Source organism: Falco cherrug, chromosome 6, assembly GCF_023634085.1.
Source record: "Falco cherrug isolate bFalChe1 chromosome 6, bFalChe1.pri, whole genome shotgun sequence".
NCBI lineage: Eukaryota > Metazoa > Chordata > Aves > Falconiformes > Falconidae > Falco > Falco cherrug.
The window spans coordinates 17,749,834-17,775,111 of NC_073702.1; the positions used below are offsets into that span (position 1 = coordinate 17,749,834).

Below are 25,278 nucleotides of genomic sequence, written 5' to 3' on the forward strand. Positions count from 1 at the left end.
TATTTTAAATGGTCTGTTTACATATGCTATTTTGTAGTGCCTAAAGAAGATTTCTAAACTGAAACTGTGAAATTTCAATGTAGGTTGCAGCCATAGAACAGCTGGAAGAAAGTAAAAATACAATAGAAAATCTCTTGGATTGGTTATCAAATGTGGATAAAGAAGCGGAGCACGGCTGGAAGTTTAAGCAGGTGATAGAACAGAATGGAACACACTTTGAAGAGGGAGATGTGAAGGCTTTGGAAGGAGAGGAGGATGATGTCAATGGTAATCTGCTGGAAATTCAGCAAGACATGGAAACTCAGGTGGATGGACGAGTAAAAAGCACAGAAGATAATCTGAACCAGCAGTATCAGAAAGTCAAGGTACTGTTACTGGGTTTATTCAACATGTTGGTGCTAAGCATATCAGTCCTCATTCGACATGAGTGGATTCAATCGCATCCTTTCTGTCATAGACTTTGGAACAGGCACTGGAAAGTTAGTGATGTACACCAGTAGGAATTTCAGTATTTCAAATGTATTGTGAATTTGTCACTTTTTGCTGTTACTGTGGTTGTTTTATGTATTATGGCTCAGTTTTATGGCTTCTGTTAACTTACAGTTGAGCAACCAAGAACTTCTAGGTGAGATTTCACGGATGTGTTGATGAAAATGATTATGCTGTTAGCTGATACTATCTTGGATTTTCTTTTTTATTGAAAAAGCAACCAAGCCCAAAGAAAAATAAGATCATTTATTTTTGTGTACTTCCACTTTTTTGATGATTCTTTTCTGCACCTAATGCCTACAGGATAATTGCCCACTGTACTCACGGACGAAAAGCATTAAGGTCTGTTTTACATAGCTGTTTTACATAGGAGTAGAAGACCTTCAAAAATGGTGATTTTTTGCAAGAATATATTTGAAAGATGGATTTTGTTTGGGATACAGTTATAGTTCCTATGACTTAACTGTTTTTTACATGAGATTGAAGCAATTTGCATACATAGTACATGTCTCAATTTTTAAAGGCAAAAGGACCTGGTTTATGACCAAGTATATTTGATAAGAATTTTGATTTTGCTAAGCGTGCTAGCCTAGATGTTAAGTAATAAACAAATAATTTTTATTAGGAATAAAGTTAAAGGGATCGATAATGACTAGATTTACTATGCAGAGTTGTCTTTTAGAAGTACAGAGGAAAATGTTTGTGTGTTATGTATCTCCTAGTATTTCTGATTTCCAATGATATTTGAAGACTCTCGTTTGGTCATGGCCTGTATATCTGGCTGAAATTGCCATTATGATGTCTCATAAAATTTTGAAACTGCACAGAAATGTGATGACCAGGAGCCATGCTTTCACTTAAATAACTCACAAAATATTTTTTAATAAATAATATGAAAATTAGAAAAGCTTTTTCTCATTTTGATGGACTTCGTTTCATCGTTTCTGAAGAAGCAACCAAGAACGTGCTGGTCATAATTTATCCTTTTCTTTCTTGTAGGCTCAACATGAGAAAATTATTTCACAGCAGCAGGCTATCATAATAGCGACTCAGTCTGCTCAGGCACTGCTTGAGAAACAAGGGCACTACCTTTCCCCGGAAGAAAAAGACAAGATGCAAAGGAACATGAAAGAGCTGAAGGCTCAGTATGAGACTGCTTTGGCTGAGTCAGAACGGAAAATGAAATTGACTCATTCTCTAAGAGAAGAACTTGAGAAATTTGATGCAGATTATAGTGAATTTGAAACCTGGCTGCAGCAGGCAGAACAAGAACTTGACAATTTGGAGGCAGGTGCTTCTGACTTCAGTGGCATAATGGTCAAATTGAAAAGGCAAAAGAGTTTTTCAGAAGATGTTATATCTCACAAAGGTGATTTACGGTATATTACAATTTCTGGTCAAAGAGTTTTAGATGCTGCAAGATCATGTAGCAAAAGAGATGGTGTGAAGGTTGACAAAGATGGTATCGATACTTCAGCTACATATACTGAAGTGCAAAATAAACTGGATAGTGCTTCAGATCGTTTCAAATCTCTCTATACTAAGGTAAGTTTTATTATACTGAATAGGAAAGACTGCTGTGATTGATTTGGCAGTTTGTATAAAAAAGAGCTCATGAAACAAATACTGTGGGAAGTTGCAAATTTTTTGTTTCTTAAAGTTAGGTAACAAGATGATTTTTCAGATCTGCTTTATTCAAGTGCTGGACTATTTAAGGTCTGAATGGATGAAGTTTTCTACCTTGTGTTATAAGGAAGAACATAAGACCAGATTTCTTGACTGTTCTTTCAGCCTTAAAGAAACTCTTTGAGTGTATGATAGTACAGGATGTCCGAGTAACATTTTGGGGTGGAAAGAAATAGTAGTACTTTCAGCTGGATAACATTTCTTTATGTTCCTTGCGATATTTCCCACAACTGCTTATTTACTTGGCTTCTTGCTAATGAGTATAGCAAGAGAGAGACTATGCCAAGATTAACATTTAAAATTTCATTTTGATCTGTATCCTGAAATAGTTTGTACCAAGAAGGCTTTGTTGTCAGCACTAGGCATGCAAGAATGTAGTGATTTGAGGATAGTAATTATTTTCCACTTCCTGCCAAATAAAGATTTTATGCTTAACAATCTGAGATTAGTCTCTAACTAATAGGAAACTAGCAGTGCAAAATCCTCCAGGTACCTTAGAGAGGGAAGATAATCCAGCTGTCTGTGCCAAGTTCACGTATGGTATCTGTCTGGTAGAACTAGACAGACTTCACCAGCTGGTCTCACATGCCAATTATCCAGCTGTTTTCAAAAAAACAACAAAGTGTTGTTCAATACCAATAATATTCTGGAACTGTAAACTTTTAAGATAATTATTAACTGAACCATTTAAGAGACAGTTGCTGTCAGTATCCTTTGACTGTGCCATTTCATGATTTTCTAAGTTTGTAGGTTCAGACTCCATGACACAGGTTCACTATAGACTGTTGTTCTGCAGCAGTTGCCTTCTTTGGGAATTATCACCTCTTTAACATTTGCTTGCTCAGAAATGTAAATTCTGTAAAGACATGGATTTGATCACTTGATTACTAAAACAGTGTAAACCCTGTTCTCAAACAGTTTGTGAAGACGGTTCTCCATTTACAGCAGCTCATTTTAATTTTCCCACTTAATTTACGTGAACAGTGAAGCTAGAAGCTTGTATTAACACATTAGAGTTCCTCCAATTTATTTATCGGATTAGTTTGAGTGTGAATGTAAAGATTTCATCGCTAAATTTTCAGAGAGAGTATTTTTATGCACATAAAAATTCTGTGCCAGCAGCTTGGTTTATGGTCACATATTTGTCAACTTGCCAGATCCTGTACTTCGCATATATACATTTAGCACAGATGTAATAGACATGCTTTAAATATTTGACCATAAATATGCAGAGCAAGGTAGACTTCTTGCTAAATTGAGTCTTGAAGGACAGACCAACTTCGAAAAAGTGAGATCTTCCACAATTTGTAAGCGAGATCTTGCAATTGTAAATGGGTTTGTAGTAACTTTTTTGCCTTTTATAATAGCTTCTTGCTTTTGGTAAATATTTGTATTGCTTTTATTTTTTTTATATATGTATATATATAATTTGCACACACACATATGAGTTTATAGGCTTATATGTTGAAGGAATCTTAAAAGTCAGTTCTTAACCGGTTATGTAAATGAGTGCATTCTATGTTTGCCCACCAGAGGGAGACCAAGTACCATCTGTAAATATTAAAATACAGTGTATGGAAGGTTTAGAATACAAATATTTAAAGTAATGTTTATAAATATTATTACGTGATACAATCAGATTTTGCTTGTGAAACCACCTCCAAAATGTCTGAAAGAGCTCCACTGACCTTTTCACGTAATGATCCACTGTAAACGTTTTGGGGCATGCTAACATACTGGACTAATGGGATCTTGGTCAGATGACCTTCCTGAGTGACCAAAGCAAAGCTTATGTGCAATACTGAGCCATTTCACTTTGGAGTCGCTATGCCAGTAAGGTGTTCATGAAAGCAATACTCTGCTGTCTGTATTTTAATGAACATACACCTATTTTCTGATTTTTTTGAAAATTTCTAGCTTTCACTGGCTACATTTTTGGTGTCAAGAGTTCTGATAATGGATCTTTATGCTGCTGGATCAAAAAGTATTCCTAAAGCTTTTCCTACTCTAGTACAATGGATTAGATTCTAGTTTCTCACCTGCGTCACTGAATTGATCTTAGGATTTGATCTGAGGAGCACAGAGTGAGAAGACCTGTGTAGCCTGTGCAGCTGTCATGCCTTAGTTCAGAAATCAGTTCAGTGGTGGGATGATGACAGGAAGAAATCATGCAGTATTTCAGCAAGGAAAGTATGACCTTGAGATTATTTGAAATGCAACACACAGTTTAATGCCTGGGTGTTTGCGTGTTTGTTTTCTGCTCTTTTAGTGTAGTGTCCTTGGAAATAACCTGAAAGACCTGGTGGATAAATACCAGCATTATGAAGAAGCCTCATCTGGACTTTTGTCAGGTCTCCAGGCTTCTGAAGTAGCTGTGAACAAGCAACTATCAGAGCCAATTGCAGCAGATCCCAAAAATCTCCAAAGACAACTAGAAGAAACCAAGGTGAAAAGCTTTAAAATGCAGAAGTTCTTTTGTCCTATAAGGTTTTGTCTGAAAAACAGGATTATCTAATATAATCCAAATAGCAGCAGGTCAAATTCTTGCCTTGCACATAGGCATGCAACTTTTAACAGTTCTGAAATTCAGCTATCCAGAGTGTTACCTGAAAAGCACTAGGGTGAAAAAAAAAAGCATGAACAAGATGCCATTAGCAGTGGTGAAAGCAAGACGTGTTTCATATCACTTAGTAAATGATAAGGTAAAATCTGGAAAGTTTTTGAACTAAGAAAGGATGCAGTGATTTCAGTTTGCTTATCAGAGCAGGGCTTCAGACAGAGTTCCCGATAGGGAAGACCATTTGACGTTTGTTGTCTGTGACTTGCTTTTTTCTTTCACATTTTTGTTTTATTACATTATGAAAGGGAACATACTGGATAAACAATGTGATGTGACTAGTCTGTTTGCCTGCTTCAGTTGTATCCAGTACTATATGCCCCGCAGAGAGTGAATATAGCATCATTTGCACTGCACAGAAAAAAATTTTTTTTTTTTTTCTTCTCCTCATCCCTGCACCACCCCACCCCCAACGTGGGGTAACTCACAACTGTGTGTAAATCCTAGTAGAGGCAAGACACGTTAGTGATGGAGCTTGTAAAGGTAAAAAACTCCAGTTAGTTGCGTAAACTATAGGTTTACAGAAGGCTTTAGGAACCCAAGTACAAGGTGAGTTATATAAAGTTTCATACAGTCTCTCATCTTTGAACTGACTCATATTTTCATAAAAACATTCAATCATCTATAGTATAATTAAAATGCAGCATTATTTATTTTTCAGTGAGCAAACGTATTGGCCAGGCATTTCCTCACTGTTTTGTCTGTGCTATGTGGAGTATCAGTGCAGGTCTGATCTGTTTACTATTGACAAATGGTAGTCAATGGCTCGTGGAGATTACATGCTTTAACCATTTCCCGTAGTAGTTACCTTTACCACATGGTATCTTTCAAGTCTGCCATTGGAATTGCCCAATATTTGGTGCATGACACATTAGAGGAGGCAAATCACAGCAATGTTTTAAGACAACAAAATTGAAAGTGTAAATTTTGAACTCCTAACAGTGGAACAATTCAGGTACATTTGTGCTTTCAAGCACTAGAAGAATAGGAATAACACTATTTAGAATTTTAGGCTTCATTTAAAATTTTTGTTCCTTATGCCAAAACAAATTATATCCTGTATAATGCCAATTTTCATGCAAGTAATACAAAAGGAGTGAGTACTGGGGTTCTATTATGAAATGCCTACATGGATTACATGCCACACAAAAGAGCACTCAATGAATATGAGCTGGGAAGAAGGGCGAGGGTACAACATGTCAAAAGATTCAAAGGAAGAGAAAAAACAGGAGGCTGAAGAGAGAAAGCCAATTAACGAAAGCAAAACAAAGCGTATTTTTTAAGAAGTCAGGTGTTGCAAGTTAAAGCTGTCCTTTGTAGGCAACACATGCAGCTGATAATCCAGCTACACACAGACCTTGGCAGCATGGTGGGCTCTAATCTTTTTATGGGGATTAACTGTTCTTCAGAATAGTCTTCAGTGCCTCTGGCATCAGCTTGCTTGCTTTTTGTCAGCGTACAAGGTTCTCTGGTACATCTTTTTTTCTTGTCTTTCATTTCTCTCTTTTTTCTCTTTCTCTCTTTTTTCTCTTTCTCTCTTTTTTCTCTTTCTCTCTTCCTCTCTTCCGCTTTTTCTTTCTTTTTCTCTCTCTCTCTTTCTCTCTCTTTCTCTCTCTCTTTCTCTCTCTCTTTCTCTCTCTCTTTCTCTTTCTCTCTTCCTCTCTTTCGCTTTTTCTTTCTTTTTCTCTCTCTCTTTCGCTCTCTTTCTCGCTCTCTTTCTCGCTCTCTTTCTCGCTCTCTTTCTCGCTCTCTTTCTCGCTCTCTTTCTCTCTCTTTCGCTCTCTTTCGCGCTCTTTCGCGCTCTTTCGCGCTCTTTCGCGCTCTTTCGCGCTCTTTCGCGCTCTTTCGCGCTCTTTCGCGCTCTTTCGCGCTCTCTCGCGCTCTCTCGCGCTCTTTCTCTCGCGCTCTTTCTCTCGCGCTCTTTCTCTCGCGCTCTTTCTCTCGCGCTCTTTCTCTCGCGCTCTTTCTCTCGCGCTCTTTCTCTCGCGCTCTTTCTCTCTCTCTTTCTCTCTCTCTTTCTCTCTCTCTTTCTCTCTCTCTTTCTCTCTCTCTTTCTCTCTCTCTTCTCTCTCTCTCTTTCTCTCTCTCTTTCTCTCTCTCTCTTTCTCTCTCTCTCTCTCTCTCTCTCTTCTCTCTCTCTTTCTCTCTCTCTTTCTCTCTCTCTTTCTCTCTCTCTTTCTCTCTCCTCTCTCTCTTTCTCTCTCTTCTTCTCAAGTGAGTCAGCAGGACATGCTATGTTCTGGCGTACTGTTGTGCTCCGGACACCAGTACTGAATGCACTGACTTGACTTCTTTGTCCTGGCAGGATTACCTTTTGAGTCGTATGCTTATTGAGTTAGTGTGTATCAAAAAATAAATGAGAAGTCCTTCATTCTGCACTTGTATAAAGTTCAAGTGAATCAAAAGAAAGATACATCATCTACACTAGCACAGATGCCTGAAATAATTTAAAGACTATTGACCCTTGAGTACTTTTAGCCACTGGAGAGTGAAAGTCACTTTCAGAAGTTGATTTAGCTTTCTTGTCTTTCTCTGTTGGCTCTGGAGTGAGTCATGGCTGGGCTAGTCTCTAAACCTGTGTCGCTTGGTTAAATGGACAAACCTAGGCAAAATTCAGTGACACTGGCTTCAGGAGGCTCCTGAACTGTGAAGGTGATCATCTTGTTTCAAGTTACTCCTGTTTACACTGCCGTATCAGCCCGATCCTTTGTCGTACAACTGATGGTGAATGTGTAACTACTGCTGCTGACTGTATGTTTTTCCCCCTGAATTGTTCTCTGATGCCAAGTTGAAAAATATGTTTATTTTTCTTTCGGATAGTATATGAGTCTGTATAAACAGTCTTTAAAAACAATAAATCAAAAGACACATTTTGAAGTTACATGCAAGAAATCAGTTGAGTCAGAGAAGTATTGTAAAACAGGAGATAAAACAGATGGTGAACGAACTAAAACAAGGGCCAGAAGGTCAACAGCAGTCATCACCACTGGTGAAGACTTTTCTTAAGGGGAGGTCACAAATTGAGTTAGTTTATTACCACCACTAAGTTTAGGTTATATGGCATATCTCAAGCCTTGCTTGTGTAACTGTTAACTGTATTAAAAGGCATAACTGATAATTGTGGAATGTTACAGGTTCTTCAGGGACAAGTGTCTAACCACCAAATTGCTGTAGAAAAACTGAAAAAAGCTGCTGAAGTGTTACTGGATACAAGGGGAGAGCTGACACCAGACAAAGATGAGATTCAGAAAACACTGGGTAAATGTTTACTTTTCTTAATAAAACTTTGTATCACTTGTGCCTGCATGCAGGTGGTGGAGGAGACAAGAGAGTTTCCACATTCTTGTATAGCTGTTGGAGTCCATGTTTTGTTGAGTCATAAGCTGTTACAAAACAGTAATTTCATTGTTGGTCTGTCTCCTACATTGATAATATATAATTTTCAATTAAAAGCTATCATTTCATTTTTTAATTACCTCCCCCCACTCCCCAAAGAGTGATTATGTTTAATTCCCATATTACAGATGGTCATGCCAAAGAGGTAGTGATTTGCTGAGGATCCTAAGTTCTCCAGTGGGAAGGAACATGTTCAGGTTAAGGAACATGGCTCTAATTCTGTTTCCAAGCAATCATTTGAAGTTTGCTTAGCCAAGGAGAGTAATTTTCTTCTGATGTCCAGAAACTATGATGTGGTTGATCTTGGCTGGCTGCCAGATGCCCACCCAGCTGCTCTCTCACTCCCCTTGCCCAACAGAATGTGGAAAATTAAGATGGAAAAGCGCATGGTTCAAGATAAAGGCAGGGAGATCACTTACCAATTACTGTCATGGCAAAACAGATGACTTGGGGAAGATTAAATTTCATTTATTGCCAAATAAAACAGGTTTTAGTAATGAGAAACAAAAACAAATTAAAACAACACCTTCCTCCCACCCCACTCTTTTTTCCAGGCTCACCATCAGTCTTTTCTTCCTAACTACTCACACCTCCTCCCTGCCAAACAGTGCAGGGTGGATGGGGAATGGGTGATTCTGGTCGGTCCATAACAGCTCCTTTCTAACACTGATTCCTTCTCACACCTTTGCCCTGCTTCAGCATGGTCCTCTCCACAGGCTGAAATCTTTCAGGATAATCTTGCTCTAGTGTGGGCTCTCTATGTGCTGCAGTTGCTTGAAGAAGTAAAGAAGCATCCACCTCCTCCAGCGTGAGGTCCGACATGTGCTGCAGCGCGGTTATCTGCTCCAGCACAATCCTTCACAGGCTTTAGGGGAATCTGTGCTCCAGCGCCTGGAGCACCTCTTCCCCCTCCTTCTTGCCTGACCTTGACGTCTGCAGGGCTATTTTGCACACTTTGTTTTCCGTCACTTCTCAGTCCCAGGCAGCATTTTCCCCTTCCTTAAATACATTTTCCCAGATGTGCCACCAGCTTAGCTGTAGAGCTCAGCTGTGCCTTGTGGTGGGTCAGTAGGAGCTGGCTGGAACTATCTGTGTCTTCCATGGGGCAGCCCTTCACCTCTTCTCACAGAGGCCAAAAACCTTACCACCTACACCCAATACTCTTTCCTATCAGTTGTGAGAAGTAGCACAGCATCACATTCACCACTGTCTGAAGTTTGAAGACTCTATGTGTGTCACACAACTATCTCTTCCTGGAATCGTGTAAGTAACTTGCAGAGCAACAAAATAAAACAACTGTGGGCTTGCCTTTTTAGAACTGGTGATGAAACTCCATAGGAGGTACATGAAACTTGTAACTTTCAGTGGCTTATCATGGAAGTATTGAAGGTCTAATGAAGAACCATCTGGAAGAACCTTTCAGCTCTAACAATAACTTGAGACAAAATTGTAGAGAAGCCGTCTTAACACTCTGCTATTTTATTTCTTGGGTACAGTCAACAGGTGTCATAAGCTAGACCTGCATGGAGACCAGCTTCTAAAAGCTAGGGAGTACGCCTGCAAGCTACTTGCTCGTTTCCCTTGTCCTATGGGGTTCTTGACATTATTTGGAGGTTTTGATCTTTGCTTGTGTATTTTTACTGAATACAGCTGATGGTTTTGCTTCATTCTGATAGAGGCAAGTTTTGACTCGCGCTTACCTGGTGAGAACTGGTAAAATGAATTAAAAGCTTAGTTTGGCTAAAGGAAAAAATTGGAATGTATTTTCTCTTTATCAGATGATATTGTGGAGAGGTATGACAATTTATCCAAGTCTGTGAATGAAAGGAATGAGAAGCTCCAAATAACTCTGACACGATCCCTAAGCGTGCAGGATGGTCTGGATGAAATGCTGGATTGGATGGAAGGAGTTGAAAAGAGCCTTGAAGAGCAGGATCAAGTGCCTTTAAATTCTGCTGCTATTCAGGATATTATTAGTAAAAGCATTGTAAGTAGCATTCTCTGAAAGAAGAAACATTTGTTTCGTAATCTGAGTTTCAAGAAAGAATTACAATCTTAGTTTGACACCTTTAATGCATTCAAAATACTTTAAAAAGAGGACTCTTGCATGAAGTGAAACTGCATGTCTGAATTTTTGTAGCTGAAATAGATAGACCTACACTGATTGTCTAGCTGTACTGATTTGCCACTTCATATGGTGGACTAGTTTCACTTCTTAAAATTTAACTATAAGCAACACAAAGTAGTTCTTGCTTGTTTCAGATGCTAGAACAAGACATTGCGGGTCGCCAAAGCAGTATAAACACTATGAATGAAAAAGTGAAGAAGTTTACAGAAAAAACGGATCCATCCACTGCATCCTCACTGCAAGCGAAAATGAGTGAACTTGCAGGACGGTTTTCTGAAGCAAGTAACAAGCATAAAGAGAAACTTATGAAAATGGAGGAGTTGAAGACTAAAGTAGAGTTATTTGAAGGTCTGTCAGAAAAACTTCAGTCATTTCTAGATGAGAAAAACCAGGCTCTCAGTGAGACGGAGGCACCGAGGAAGGATGTTAGTGAAGTGTCTCAATATATTCAGGTACTGTAAGCATTCCATTTAAATATATATTGTGTATTTCTAGTATAACTCATTTAAGTGATTAAACAATAACTAAGGCATGCTTGTTTCCCAACTTTGCTTGGTTAGCTGAAATAAAGAATTTTATTTTGAACAAGTGATTGTAAAATCTAACATGAAGTATGTAATCCTATTTTGCAGGAAGCTAGTGTAGAATTGGCACAACATAAGAAGGATCTGGAAGTTTTGCAGCAGCTTCTTGAAGAACTTTCATTCCATGCTCTTCCTGGAGATAAAGCATTGGTATTAGAAAAAGTAAATGCTTTGTCAAAGAAATTCAGAGAAGTAGAGGAGACTGTAAAGGAAAAGTAAGTGTTTCTGCTTTGGATCTGCGAAGTGTTAGTATGACTGCTGTCCTCTTGCATGCGGTCTCAAGAGATTGCATTTAACTACAGAGTAAGATAGGTATTTTATTCACAAAAAGATTCTGTTTGGAAGTACCTCTGTAGTTTGTTTGGTTCAAGAGCTCTAACGTGGGCTTTAAAGGCAAGTAACACTTCAAATTTTGTGATACTCACAGGAGTCCTGTCAGTTCTAAGAAAACCCTACTTCTCCCCTTCTCTGATAGAATATAAATTGCTGCTTGTGCAGATTGCTTTAGAGTACTATTTGGCATCAGGCTGCAAATGAAAACTGGAGAAATTATTAGAGCTTCCATATAAGTTACCTGTACAGCAACGTTAGATTTTCCACATTCTGCTCATATCCATAAAATCAGCTTTTGTGACTCTTTGAATTTAGGAATAGCAGTATCAGATTGGTAATATCTGTTGGTTTAATGATCAGAAGGAATACTGTAATTCCTTTGTCTTTAATTGTCTAGAGAAGAGGATGTATCATCTTGTCAGAAACAAATGGATACGTTTGAGCTCCTTGCAGAATCATTAAAGAAATGGATAAAAGAGACGACAGAAAGAATTCCAGCAGCACAAGCATCTCTGAATACCGAGGAGTTAAAGAAACCTTTGGAAGATACGTTGGTAAGACGTTGTGGAAGAGACGTGAAATATGGCTGAAGGAAATAGGGCATCTATTAGTAACAAAAGTACAGACTTCAGGTGTAAGCAGTCACAGTAGTTGTGGCTAGGGAGCTTGCAGTCTGCATTTACATTCCCATTTCCTTTGCTTGTTCGGATGTGCTGCAGAGGATTCCCAAGTAGCAAGGTTGTTCCTTTCTCTACACTAAATCTTGTAAGTCTGAAGTAATTTTCGTTATGAACAAATGACTATCTTTCTTCACCAGAATTTAAAAGATGAGTGGACGTTAAAAGCACCTGAACTGCAGAAAATGAATAGCAGAGGAACATTGCTGTGTAATCTAATTACTGCTGTGACTTCTCCTGCCAAACTGAGAGCAGTTGCAAAGTCAGGTATGCATTTGTATAATCAGGTAAGCCTAACAGTTCGGGAATTTTTAAAACCTTTAAGACAAAAATTAAGATCTTCCACCCTTGGATTACCTTTCTGAATATTATGGCTTGTGAGAAGTCAGTTAGCCATGTCTGTTCTGACCATTGTTTGCTGTGACTCTCATTTAAATTCTCTAAATGCCGTAGTAATTCAGTACACATTCTGATTGCTTTACATTGCCAAAATATCGTGAAAGTGCTTTGATGTAAATGATTAACAGGGTCCTAAAGCTGTTACTTAAGTATGTAATTCCCAGATAATGAACAAAATGAACAGTATCACATTTGCCTTCACCTCACCCCAGAAAGCTTCTGATAATGAGAAAATTGACTTACTCTGATCGGTGTTCAGTGCTTCACACATCCACCAAGTCCACAAGTAGGAAAAATACAAGCCCTGCTTTTGCAAACACTGAGGTACCCGCACGCCTTTGCTGCCACGCACGCGCTGTGTGACACCAAGCAAACCCATAAGGGTTTGCAGAGTCATGGAGGTTTTGTTAGAAGCGTGATGAGGACATCGTTTCTCTAAAAAGCGAACCTAGGCAAACCTACTCATCCCAACATGATAGCATAATTAATGCTAGCCAATATTTTAGTTGAAACAACAGCACAGAAGGGAATCAACTCCGTATCCCAGCATGACTTTCCTGGGCCAAAATGTATTTCCAGTCTGGAGCTTCAGCTAAATCCTTTTTACCAGTAATCTGATTTTAAAGACAGCAAATCTATTTCCATGATTTTCTGTACTGTAGTGTTCAAATGTTGATTTGTTTTATAGAAACCAGTAATTCTGCTAAAGATCATTCAAGCCATAGCTGAAGGCATGTGGTACCTAGGGTGTTTTAATGGCCATAAGTACATTTGCAATCAGTTCTTGAACTGACTAGGTCTGGAAATAAATTCAAGTGTGTTGGCTTTCACTGGTCATCTGCAAAGGACTGGGAGGATGGGGACTGCCGAAGGATACCTGTTTGGCAAGAACAGAACACTTTCTTTTTCACATCTCGTTGTAGTAGCTGCCTCTGGTTTCATTCTTGCACCAATTTTAAATAAAAATATTTCAAAGAACGTTTTGGAACCTTATATAGGATATTTGGGCTCCTTCTTCTGCCCCTTTCTCTACTCTTATGCATCGAGATAGAAAAATAGTTAAATAATGAGCATGTAAGAGCGACTCTAGTCCTCAGACTAGAGTATTCGCTCTCCTAGACAAGAGCTGTGCTGTGTATCACTTAATCACAGTTACAAATTCCAGAGTCCAGCTAATAGAGCATGAAGATTTACAAGGGTCTGACTGGGCCTGTGACTTCTCTTATCTGGTTTGTTTTCTCTTGCCATCCTCCAGCTGCCATTAATGTGGTGCTCACTGTCCAGCTGGTACTGTGGGGTAGGATGCATAGCCATTTCCAAGGCAACCATTAATCCTTCTCGGTTAACTGCTCATCTGGGAATACATATGTGCAGGAGAGTGGGAAGTAATTCTCCTTGCAGTTCTCTGTGGCTTGACCACGTGTCACAGCTCTGTGGTCTGACGGTGTTTTACAAATCCCACGTAGCCCTGGTTTCGGAGGCTTAGAAGTGATGTTTAATTAGTAGGGCTGTCTGGGCGAGTGGCCTGTCTCCGAGTGACAGTAAGGACTCCACATTGCAATCCCTGTCACGGAGCGTGTGCTCAAGTCTTGTTCATGACAAGATAAGGAGGGGTTTGTCCAGTTGGTATCAAGAGCTTTTTGTGCAGAGGTACAGTGCTGCTAAATGAAAGAATTGTTAAGGTTGGAAAAGACCTTTAATCATCGAGTCCAACCGTTAACCTAACCCTGCCAAGTCCATCGCTAAAACATGTCCCTAAGCATCTGCATGTCTTAAATACCTCCAGGGATTCAACCACTTCCCTGGTGGGTAAAGATGTCCTGAGTAAGCAGTGCCTTTGGTTGCGCTGTCTGCAGTGACCACTCTGGACTTCTTTGCTGTTTCATGTTTAGTGCCCCCCTCAGAGTCGCAGCATTTGCCAGCTAGCGCTCTCCCACGAGACATGGCTGGGTAAAACCGTGTTCTTAGTAGGCACTGGGGAACAGGTTTCTTTTGGGGAGAGGAAGGAAGTGATGTTAGCCATATGGGTGTGAGCAGGTCTCACAGCTAGGGCATAGACCTTTATCCATTATAGTCATTTATTTAGCATAGTATCGTGGGCAGTAGGACTGCTTATACATCATGCATGTGTGCATACTTGTATGTGCATCCGTGTGTACACCCAGCCGCTGTGCATACGCTGTGGATATGTGGTACCACTTGTGGTACTAGCTGTCTGGAGCAGTTTAAACATAAAACAACCTTAAAATATTCCAAGTTTAAATAAACTATGTGCTATTACAAGATCAGCATTCAGATTTTTCTTTAATGTTATGATAAGAGCTATGTATCATGCTGTTTTGAAGAGGAAGTGCAGTGCTGGGTTTTTGGTGGGAAGAGGCCCAGATAAGCATGGGATGTCATCTCTCTTGATCCACAGGTGGCACAATGTTAAATGGTGAAGGAGGAGCTTCAGGAACTCAGGATTTCTTGAAGAGTAAAGGTCAGTGAAAATGTCAGGCTGTGGTAACATAAGGTACCTGCCGATTACTGTTAGATATGTATGTATTTTGTAAATTTTAAGTGAGTGCTTGTAGCAGTCACTGCTAGATTGAAATTTCACATCACCATCGTGTAAGGCAACTATATTGACTAGGACATGATACTAAAATTAATTTTAAAAATATTTATCCTTCCATATTTTCCTTGAAGACAGATCCAAGTCTGGCTGTATTTTCTGAATGAATATGTACTTCTGTATAACACATGGCTTTCGAGAAAATTCTAGTATGGGTGTATGTGGTTTGAAACTTTTTGACACGCACCAGTGTTCACAACACGCACATACGCAGACTTACAAAGCCACACGTTTTATATACATTTGTATTGCTTTATGTGACCAACCCCTTTACAGAAACAAAGGAGCTTACATAGGCACTTGATATGTGCTTGTGGATAGTCACATCCCACGTCCCAAGTCTGCAGTATCCATTCTCCCAAACTATAGTCTACTTAGTGCAGTTTTGCTGCTGTGCAGTCTCTATGATACAAGACATTTGTAATGGTACATGAATGTGAACAAAATATTTTTGCAGTAATGTTAGGCTGTCTTGTAACTAACTGAACTGGTATGTTCAACTTTTTGTTAAGAAATTGTTGCTTAAAATACTGAAGCAACAATGGGTAGAAAGATTTAAAGGTATTTGCGTATGTGTGTGTATTAAAGTAATGATTTCTGTGAAATGAGCCCTTGCAAACAGGAACTTACATTAGGTCATTCACTAGTGTTACCACATTTAAAGTGAATTGGAAATAAATTGTTCAGCGACTTCTTATTTGGAGGACTATTAGCTACTGTAACTCAGAGTACTGTTCAGAAGTTCTTGAAATCTTAAGTATTGTTTCAAGGGCTTGTAACCTCTAACATAGTCTTTGTGCCTCTCTCCTTTTACAGAACTGACCACTGTTCAACAAGCCATGTCTGATGTAAATCACAGTTACGAAGTTTTGGGAGTTTTATTGAAGGAAAAGATTTCAGAACTAGAAAGTATGCTTTCAAAAATGCAGAATATTCAGGAAGAATCAACCTCGATGATGCAGTGGCTGCAAAAAATGGACAAAACTGCATCAGACTGGGAAGCTGCTCCAACTGATAGTGAAGCAGTTAAAGCCCAAGTTGAGCAACATAAGGTACTTAGTGCCTTCAAAAAAGATCTTTCTTGCAGTTTTTGGGCAAACTGTGTTTGAACAACCAATATCTCAGCATAGCTTAATGTTGTACAGAGCATTTGAGTGTTCCTAGTAAGCGTGCCAGTCAGGCTTAAAGCAAATCTGGCAAACTGTGTCAGTGGAGTACAAGGAGCACTGTGTCAGAGAGGAGTTACGCAGGACAGAAAATAATAATTTTGGTAGACAGTTTAAATAGGTGAGGCTGTATTGATTATGCAATACACTTTTTTGATCTCCTTAGTGGTTTCGAGAGGTAGACTGGATTGCTCGTAAGTTCTGAAGGACTGTATCTATCCAAAAGCTGTTTCTCAGCTGCTGGCTTGCTGATACTCCACAGACCTCCCCGTCTCTGCAGCTGCAGCAGCTTATGTCTATTCCAAGGCGGTGTTTCTCTTCAGCAGGCATGTCATGCTTGTTAAGTTATATAGCTGCACAGCAATCTGCTCCCCACTTTTTAATTGATATGAGAAAACAACTGAATCAGCAGTAAGCTTCTGTCCTGTTTCAGCATTGGAGATGTATGCTTCTCAAGCAGTGAAGAACAATATTTACACATGTAAATGTTCATCTGTAAAGGGAAATGTAATGGATAGGGAAAATTCTTGCCTTGCCTGTGATTGTGGATAAACAAGGACAGAATTTGATTCAACTGAAGTTCTTCTTTTATATTTGGCAGGTCACCCTTAAAAATTAACCTGAACAGCTACCAACTTTCCTCAGACTTGGATAGCATTCAGTCCTAAAAATCAGACTAAATGTTGAAAAAACTCTAGCTCTTTATTTTTAACAGAGAATGTGCAAGGCTAATATGACCATCCTACCCTGATGTAGTAATAAAAAAGTATTTACAGATAGTTGGAAAACTTGAGTGAGTGCTCAGACAAGAGTGATCTTTCTGATGCAGTTGGACCTTTCACTAAAAGTTCTAAATCAAGCACAGTTTGTCAGTGTTTATTTTAGTGGGGTTTGGATAATTAAAATGCAGCTCCATGGGGCAAGCTTTGTTTCTTAAGCATATTTGTATAAGAGCCCTTTGCCAGGCACGTAAGGACTGTTCTCATCTGTCTGTAAGAACAGCATGAATTAGGAATTGCTGAGGCATCTCAGTCTCCTGCTAGGTCTACACTTTAAGCTATGGTGTTCTTTAAACTATAGACATGGATGATGTACATGAAGCAGTCTATCTGTGACAGCAGGACTTCCATTGAGGTAAATGAGGCCACACCATGCTCCTGTCTGTTGGTGCTAGCTGGGTTATTTCTGCTGTGAATTGTACTCTGCCTTAGTCAGTTTGCCTTCTGTACAAGAACAGATTCCAAGTGTGTGTGACTGTGATGGGAGCGAGTGGGTCTTATTTATCTGAATTATTCTAGTTCTGTCACGCGATCAAGTTAAATAATAATTGTTATTATTAGTATAGTTTAAATCTGTCCGATTCTCTCTTCCCCCCAAAATGGACCAGCAACATATGCCATCATAAAGTGTTTTGAGATTCATAGCAGAAGACTCGTATGTAACTGTTAGATATTTATTGTTTATCTTCATGCTTGGCATCTCAGTATTATGTCCTTCGAACTCTGCACTTTACCATTCTTCTTTAGTCACTTCTTTATCTTATCACTTGAACTTGCAGATTTTTGAAACTGAATTAAAGCAAAGTGCGAATAAAGTGCAGGAACTAAAGGACAAAGTGACAGAGCTATTGGAGAAGAACCCTGACTCTCCTGAGGCACTCAAGTGGAGGCAAATGTTGGATAAAATAGGTACTTCAGTAAAGCTGTATTATAGCTCAGACTGATTTGGAACTTGTATAATTATGAATGTTTTAATGTACTAGCAATCACTAGTATTTTTAATATCTTGCTTCCTACTACCCCTTAAATTCTGTGGAAATAACTGCCTTTAGAAGAGTGTAGATCTGGAGTAATTCCACTGATGTCCATGGGCTTTGGATTTATGTCAGTGCAATTGAGACACTCTATAGCTTGACTCCCTGTTTGAGAGGGCTTTATCTTTTTTCAAACAGTGTGCAACTAAAACTTTAATGGTCAGTCACTGCTCCAGGTACATATGTTCTTCTTCTTCCAAAATATAACAGATTAAGTTAATTCTAATTTCACGTAAAGAACAATTTGAGTTGTTGGCAATGCTCTTCTGCAGACTTTTTTCCCATGCACCTAGTGGCTTTTCTAATTTTGTGGGTTGTGGCTTTTTGCCATTTTCTAAAACTGATTCAATAAATGTTGCCTCCCCCCCCCCCCCCAGTTGGAAACTGCCATGTTTGGACAATAGATTTTGAGACACTACAGTGCATAATTGTCCTTAGCTTTTAAAAATTCTTCTTAAAATTCTTTGTCACATTTTGAATAAATCATAGGTCAATCTTATTCCATAATGATAGGTATTTCTATAGCTATACCAACAGTTATTTTAAAGCCGAGAATTTTTCCAGTCTGTCCTGTTTGTAAGTGAAATTCTGAAAAGTTTAAGTAAGCGCATGAGGTCTCCAGCAGAACTTGAGTAGTGTGGAAAGGGAATTAATACAGAAAGAGCAGAGGTCAAAGACAGTGAAGTGGCAAAAGAAAGTGAGAAAACACGGATGAAATTCAGGGATGAGGAGAGTTAGCAAAATATCAGAGTTTTCTGAGCCAGCACTGACAGTATCACAGAGAGAAGGGGGGAGTTACAAGATGGTAAGACTCAATGGTGGCTCTGGAAGCTGCTTGCTACAAGTGAGAGACAATAGATTGGCCTAGGTAGTGAACCTAAGCTCACACAGTGCTTTTGAGATGCCTGTGTGCAAAAGTATTCTTCTTGCCTGTCATTAGGTACCTGGTTTGGATGTCTAAATGAGGCAGTTAATCTCCACAGGCTCCTAATACAGACATTTGAAAGAGGTGTGCTCCTTCAGAGGGCTGTTGGGAGAAGAATCCTAAATTAGGGCTTTTGCTCACCCTAGGAAAGGTATCTGTTTCTTCTTACTGAAGAAACAGGAAGATTTGTTTGTCTAAATCAGGCACCTAAGTTGTTTGAGACCAAAGCCAGAATTTGGTGGCATTTCATTTAGTAATATTCTCGTCCAGTTTTATTGTATGTTGCATATTCATTGCTCTAAAAATTCTGCATGTAGCTGTGCTAAACTGCAGACCTTAATCCAAGTGTATATGGATCTAGCTGTTAAAAGATGTATTTGTGGAATCACTGCAATAAGGCATCTGGAGTTAATCAGCAAGAAGCCTTATTAGACAGCTCTGTTTATGCTTCATATGTCAGTTCTGCTGTCTGACAACCCATCTGCTAGAACACGCGTGCAATATGTTAACATTATCATTGTTAGATTCCAAATGGAAAGAGCTCAATCAAGTTACATCTGAGAGACAACAAAAACTAGAGGAATCTTCAAATTACCTGACCCAGTTCCAGACAGCAGAAGCTCAGCTAAAGCACTGGCTTGTAGAAAAAGAGCTAATGGTTAGCGTGCTGGGACCACTATCAATTGATCCTAATATGCTGAATACACAAAAGCAACAGGTTCAGGTAAGTAGTGCCAACATGCATTATTGATTTAAGTTTCTTCTGCTTATTTGCTATTAGCAAAGTACTATTTTGCATCTAGATAGAGTACAGCACAGTTCATATGAGCCATTACATTTGTTTATCAGCAAATAGCTTAAGTCATACTTGACTACAATAATTACAAGAAAAAAATACTGTAAGAGTGAAGAGAGATCAGGACAGCTAAAGGAGAAAAATGTTGAGGAGGTACTGATCCTCTGATATGTTGGGTCCTTTTTTTGTTTTGACCGTACTGTGGTTTCTCTGTAGTCAAATGAAAATGTTCCTTTGAAGTTTTATTAATTTGAGTGTGCATTTAACATTGTATGGGCAGTCCTTGTGTGTAGTCTATGCTGTAGGAGCTAGCTTTTTGAGATCTTATTCGCTTGACTGTGCCAGTAGCTAATAAAAATATGAAGGCAAAGGAAATGCAGTGCTGTGAATAGATATGGGGCCAAGAGAGTGAAAGAAAAAGTATAATGAAAAAGTGTCATTTACTTACAGAAATACAGCAAACTGCAGACAAAAGAAACAAAAGTTAAATCAGACGAAGTTGCAGAAGCTAGAAATTTTAATTTCAGACATTTCTATTCTGCCAGTTATTTTAAACTGTGACAAGAAATAGGATTTTTATTTTGCAAAAGTAATATTGAAGCTGACATATCAATATTGACTAAAATGAAGTGTTTAAAACATGAACTATATTCTAATAATATGTGAAAAAGACTTAATACTGGTTTGTAAGTGCTTCAAGAATCTAGACAGCTGGCAGGAGACTATCATGTATCACCTAACAGTCCTTAAAAGTTGAACCTAATTGACTTAAAAGAAAGGGTTTGAAATGTTCTGTAAAGTAAAACCATGGTATTTGTCTCTTCTTCTGCAAGCACTATGACTTACTGTCAAAAAAACCCCAATGCTGGGAACCAGTGATGTAAACTTTTAAGGTCTTACAGTACACATTCAGTCATTTTGTGAATTATCCACATATTCTCTGTGCTATAATAATACATTGCATTATTATGTCAGAATACACCTTCTTTGAAGTTCTAACTTAAGACAAATACTGAAACTGTCTAGAAAACATGACACTTTTGAAAACTAAACAGCGATTATTTTACTTGGTATGGTTACTTAATTACTGTAGTAACAGTATTCATTGTTTACAGATTAACACAATTCATTGTTTTACTTGTATCTGCTGAATGAATTTCCATTAGATGTGTAAATTGACCTCATTTTTTCTGGTTCTTTGATGTAAACTCTTGGAAACAACACAGTTTATGTGTAGAAAGTGCAATTATTTTGCTGGCTTTTAAACTCAGAGATCAACTATTCAATAAGAGAATTAGCTACAACAAATACTACATGATTTTTGTCAGAAGCGCTTTGCTGCTTTTTTTGATGAGGTAAAAAATTTTAAAAATTTTCTTTCCTCCCAGATTCTGCTCAAAGAGTTTGACACCAGAAAGCCACAATATGAGCAGTTAACTATGGCTGGTGAGGGGATTCTGAAGAGACCTGGTGAACATCCACCCTCCCATGAAATTGTAAAAGAGCAACTGGCAGCTGTGGCACAAAAATGGGATAGTCTGACTGGCCAGCTGAGGAACAGATGTGACCGAATTGACCAAGCCATTGTGAAAAGCACAGAGTATCAAAGTCTACTCAGAAGTCTGTCTGATAAGCTAAGTGCCTTGGATAGCAAACTAAGCAGCAGCCTGGCTGTGAGTACACAACCTGATGCTATGAAACAACAACTGGAAATTGCTAGAGAAATGAAGGAGGAAATAGAACAGGAAACGAAGAATATAAATGCAGCTCAAGCTCTTTGTGAAGAACTGTCAACACTGGTCGGAGAAGAGTATTTGAAAGCAGAACTTACGAGACAGTTAGATGGCATCTTAAAATCATTTAAGGATATTGAGCAAAAATCAGGTTAGTATTTATTGAAAGAAAAATAGTAACAAAGGCATAAAGTAATGCATCACTTTATAGAGATGTTGAGTGAGCTGAGCCTAATGCCAGCTCTCTATCCAGTCCAACCCCCAAGCAGCTGTGCATGAGAATTTAGGAGACCCCATACCCTGAAAGGGTAAAAACAATACTTGGGATCTCTAGTGAACAGTTCAGGAGAGAATTTGAGGTGCAATAGCGTGGCTGCTTTTCCCATCTCTTCCTTCAGGTGCACCTTCACTGAATTAGAATACCAAAAGAGGATGCTGTTCCTTGAGCTACCTAACTCTATAGGTGCAGAGTGTAAACCAAAATTGTAATTTTTGGCAAGCACCAGTTTATGGCTTGGTGAAACGGAGTGGTGTTTGCATAAAACTGCCTGTGACAGAAGGGGGGGCTGGTAGTCTGCAGCTTTCCCTTACCTTGTGAACAACAGAACTGAGCAAGTAATACACAGCAAGCAATGACATACTTTGTTCTCCTTAACAGCCTCAGTTTTAGCTTTTTGATTTCCTTTGGTCACAAGGAAGTTCAAAAGATCTCCTTATGAATGTATATTGCCTGCAGGCCATGAGTTAGACACTACTAGGTTAGATTACTTGAATATTCCCTGTGCTTACACTTCATAATGCCATGAAATACCACTGTGTGTTTTTTACCCCCAAAATCTGCCTGAATGGGATTAATGTAGACACAGACTGGCTAAGATCACCTCATTTGATTCATGTCCAGATGCCTTCACTGCTCTGCTGTAGTACAGGCACAAGTCTGTTCCTTGCAAGAAACTTGGTCGTGACTTGGTTTTCTTCCAGTCGAACACCACATACTAACAACTACCTTTCCCTACATTAATGAGCATTCATAATAGAATCAATATTCTTCACTGAATACTAGCAGGTTCTGGTGATGAACCTCAGTGCTGTCTTCTGTTTTGCAGATAACCATGTTCAGGAGCTTCAGTCGGCATATGCCACTTCTCATCAGTTTCAGCAAATGTCTAAGGACTTTCAGGCCTGGCTAGGCAAGAAGAAAGAAGAGCTGAACCAGGCTCGTCCTGTATCAGCCAAACTTGATGCCTTGCAATCACTAATTGAAGAACAGAAGGATTTTAAAAAGACCATGACTGATCAGATTAGTTCATATGAAAGAATTGTTGCAGAAGGAGAAAGTATCTTACAAAAGACTCAAGGAGCGGACAAAGCAGCATTACAGTCCCAAATTGCGACACTCAGAAGTAACTGGGATGGAATAAATAAGCAGGTAAAAGAAAGGGAAGATAAATTAACAGATTGTCTGGAGAAAGCCCTCACATACAAGCAACATGTAGAAAATCTTCAGCCATGGATAGAGAAGTGCCAGAGCAACCTGTGTGAATTAAAGGTTGGCATAAACCCTGTTGAAATAGAGAATTCTGTTGTCCAGGTGAGGGCCTGGCAGAAGGACCTGGATAAACACCATGGGATGGTGGAGCTATTAAACAATACTGCTGAAAGTTTGCTCAGTGCAAGTGAAACAGATAAAGAAATTGTTCAAGAGGAAACTAAGGTACTGAATCAGAAAGTGAATGTGGTCACAGAACAATTACATAAGAAGAGAGAATGCTTGGAAAATATGGCACAAAGGCTGAAAGAGTTTCAGGAATCATCCAGGGAAACTGAGAAACAGCTTAAAAGTGCGAAGGAGCATCTGGAAGCTCATGACTCACTTGGACCTCAGTCTTTCAGTAACAAACACCTGACAATGATGCAGGCCCAGCAGAAAGCTTTGCAGGCTTTAAAGCCTCATGTTGATTTAGTAAAAAAGCTTGCCCAAGACCTGGTGGTGGAAGCTTCTGATTCAGCAGGTGTTTCTGACCTTTTGCTCCAAGCTGAATCTTTGGAGCGGGAATACACTGACGTGAATCAGCAGGTTGAAGATAGGTGCTCATTCTTAGAGACGAAACTTCAGGGAATTGGCCATTTCCAAAACAGCATCCGAGAGATGTTCTCTCAGTTTGCAGGGTTTGATGATGAACTTGATAGCATGGCTCCAGTAGGGAGAGATCTAGAGGTACTGCAATCACAGAGAGAGGACATAAAATGTTTCCTGAAAAAGCTGGAGGATCTTATAATGAATAATGAAAATGCTAATAAAAACTGTAAAATTATGCTAGCCACAGAAGCTGAAGCTTCTCCTGATCTTGCTGGTATAAAGAGAGACTTGGAAGCTTTAAACAAACAGTGCAACAAGCTACTAGACAGAGCAAAAGCCAGGGAAGATCAAGTGGAGGGTACTATTAGCCGTGTTGAGGAGTTTTACAGCAAGCTAAAAGAATTTTCCAGTCTGCTTGAGAGAGCCGAAGAACATGAAGAGTCACAAGGCCCTGTTGGAATGGAAACAGAGACTATTAATCAGCAGCTGAATACATTCAAGGTAGGAAAACTTCTTTCTTAGTGCTATAAAGTATTTTACCACAATGTAATTTTATTAAGTATCTTTGTGAAAGGGATTGGTTAGGTGCAGACCTTGGAGGAGTCTCGTTTCACAGCAGTCAGTCATACCTGTATGCTTTGTACGTGTTTTAAACGGGATATCTTCTCATGCTCCAGGGAAGCTTTCCTTTGCTAGGGCTTGGCAGACGTCGGTAACTTGCCATGCCAACCTGAGGTTCCTGCACCCCAGTTCCCTCTTCACCTCTCTTCACTATCTTGTTTCCTTAAGAGATCCATCTACCTTTTCTGTTTTTGAGCACTGTGTATGTCTCTGTTGTGATGTCTATGTATTACACAAACTTTCTTCTTCAGTGTGGTGTTTTAGACTATGGGTTCACATACCAGCCCATACTCACTTTGCTCGTCAGAGTAGTTTAGTTTTTCTCACATGGGTACAGGCTTCAGCATATGTGGGTTTAAGATCTTACTTTTTGCTATTTCTGTTCTGATACACTGGCCAGTTTTACCTCACTGAATCCCAACTGGATTACCTGGAGACATCCTAGTAAGAAGAAATAGGGTAAAATAAGCCCCCTTTTATATTGGGAGTTTACTGTAGCATCCTTATCCAAAGTGCAGTTTGGAGCTTCTGTGTTCTTTTTTAATATGCCAGTTAGCCATCCTTGTCCAGCTCAAAAAAATGCATTGCAGTGATAGTGGGTGTTAATTGTGCTTTGGTGCTGAAATGAAGTACGGATATTTGCTTGGTTTAGGGTACAATAAATGAATTGTCAGTGCTTACTGGAAAGGTTTATAAATCCTAGATGTAAGCAGTGTTTGAAAATGATCATAAATCTCCTAATGGCTATATAGTAGCACTGAATATTCTGTGTTGCTTTGGTTTAATTTCAGTCTAATATTGATTCAGATGTTTGTATGACTTGTACATTAGTTCACAGTTAATCATAAAAACAAACCTTCATGACAGGATTTGATAAACCATGCTGTTAAAAAAATTACCTTGGAAAAAAGTCCTTACATGCTTGGCCCAACAGAGGGTGCATTTTGCTTGTTTAAACTAAGCCGTATTAGAAAGGAAAACTAAAAGCGAGGACTTTAATCTGGGGATTTCGGATGCAAGTTACTGTGAGTTTTGATGATCTTTCAGAATGCATAAATAGAGACAAAAATCTTGAACAAATAGTTACATTATGAGGAGATTCCATTAGATGCGAGGATTAAAATTGTGTGCCAGTCTGTCCTAACAAGCCTGTCTCGATTTAAAAGAGAAACAAATGTCTTTTCTTTGTATATGGTTAGTAAAACACTTTGGACATTG

General features: G+C 39.0%; 1 protein-coding gene across 9 annotated transcripts in view; it reads left to right on the forward strand.

Moving 5' to 3' along the window:
• Positions 1–25,278, forward strand: part of DST (dystonin) — a 303,406-nt gene that overhangs the window by 201,877 nt on the left and 76,251 nt on the right. For all 9 annotated transcript variants that reach the window (XM_055714785.1, XM_055714788.1, XM_055714794.1 and 6 more), the window contains 15 exons: positions 84–365; positions 1,489–2,034; positions 4,445–4,621; positions 7,927–8,050; positions 9,967–10,175; positions 10,451–10,768; positions 10,949–11,115; positions 11,631–11,787; positions 12,051–12,177; positions 14,729–14,791; positions 15,743–15,978; positions 17,651–17,780; positions 19,355–19,554; positions 21,015–21,510; positions 22,466–23,940. In XM_055714785.1, coding sequence (XP_055570760.1) covers positions 84–365; positions 1,489–2,034; positions 4,445–4,621; positions 7,927–8,050; positions 9,967–10,175; positions 10,451–10,768; positions 10,949–11,115; positions 11,631–11,787; positions 12,051–12,177; positions 14,729–14,791; positions 15,743–15,978; positions 17,651–17,780; positions 19,355–19,554; positions 21,015–21,510; positions 22,466–23,940 — 4,707 coding nt within the window. The remainder of the gene's footprint in view (positions 1–83; positions 366–1,488; positions 2,035–4,444; positions 4,622–7,926; positions 8,051–9,966; positions 10,176–10,450; positions 10,769–10,948; positions 11,116–11,630; positions 11,788–12,050; positions 12,178–14,728; positions 14,792–15,742; positions 15,979–17,650; positions 17,781–19,354; positions 19,555–21,014; positions 21,511–22,465; positions 23,941–25,278) is intronic.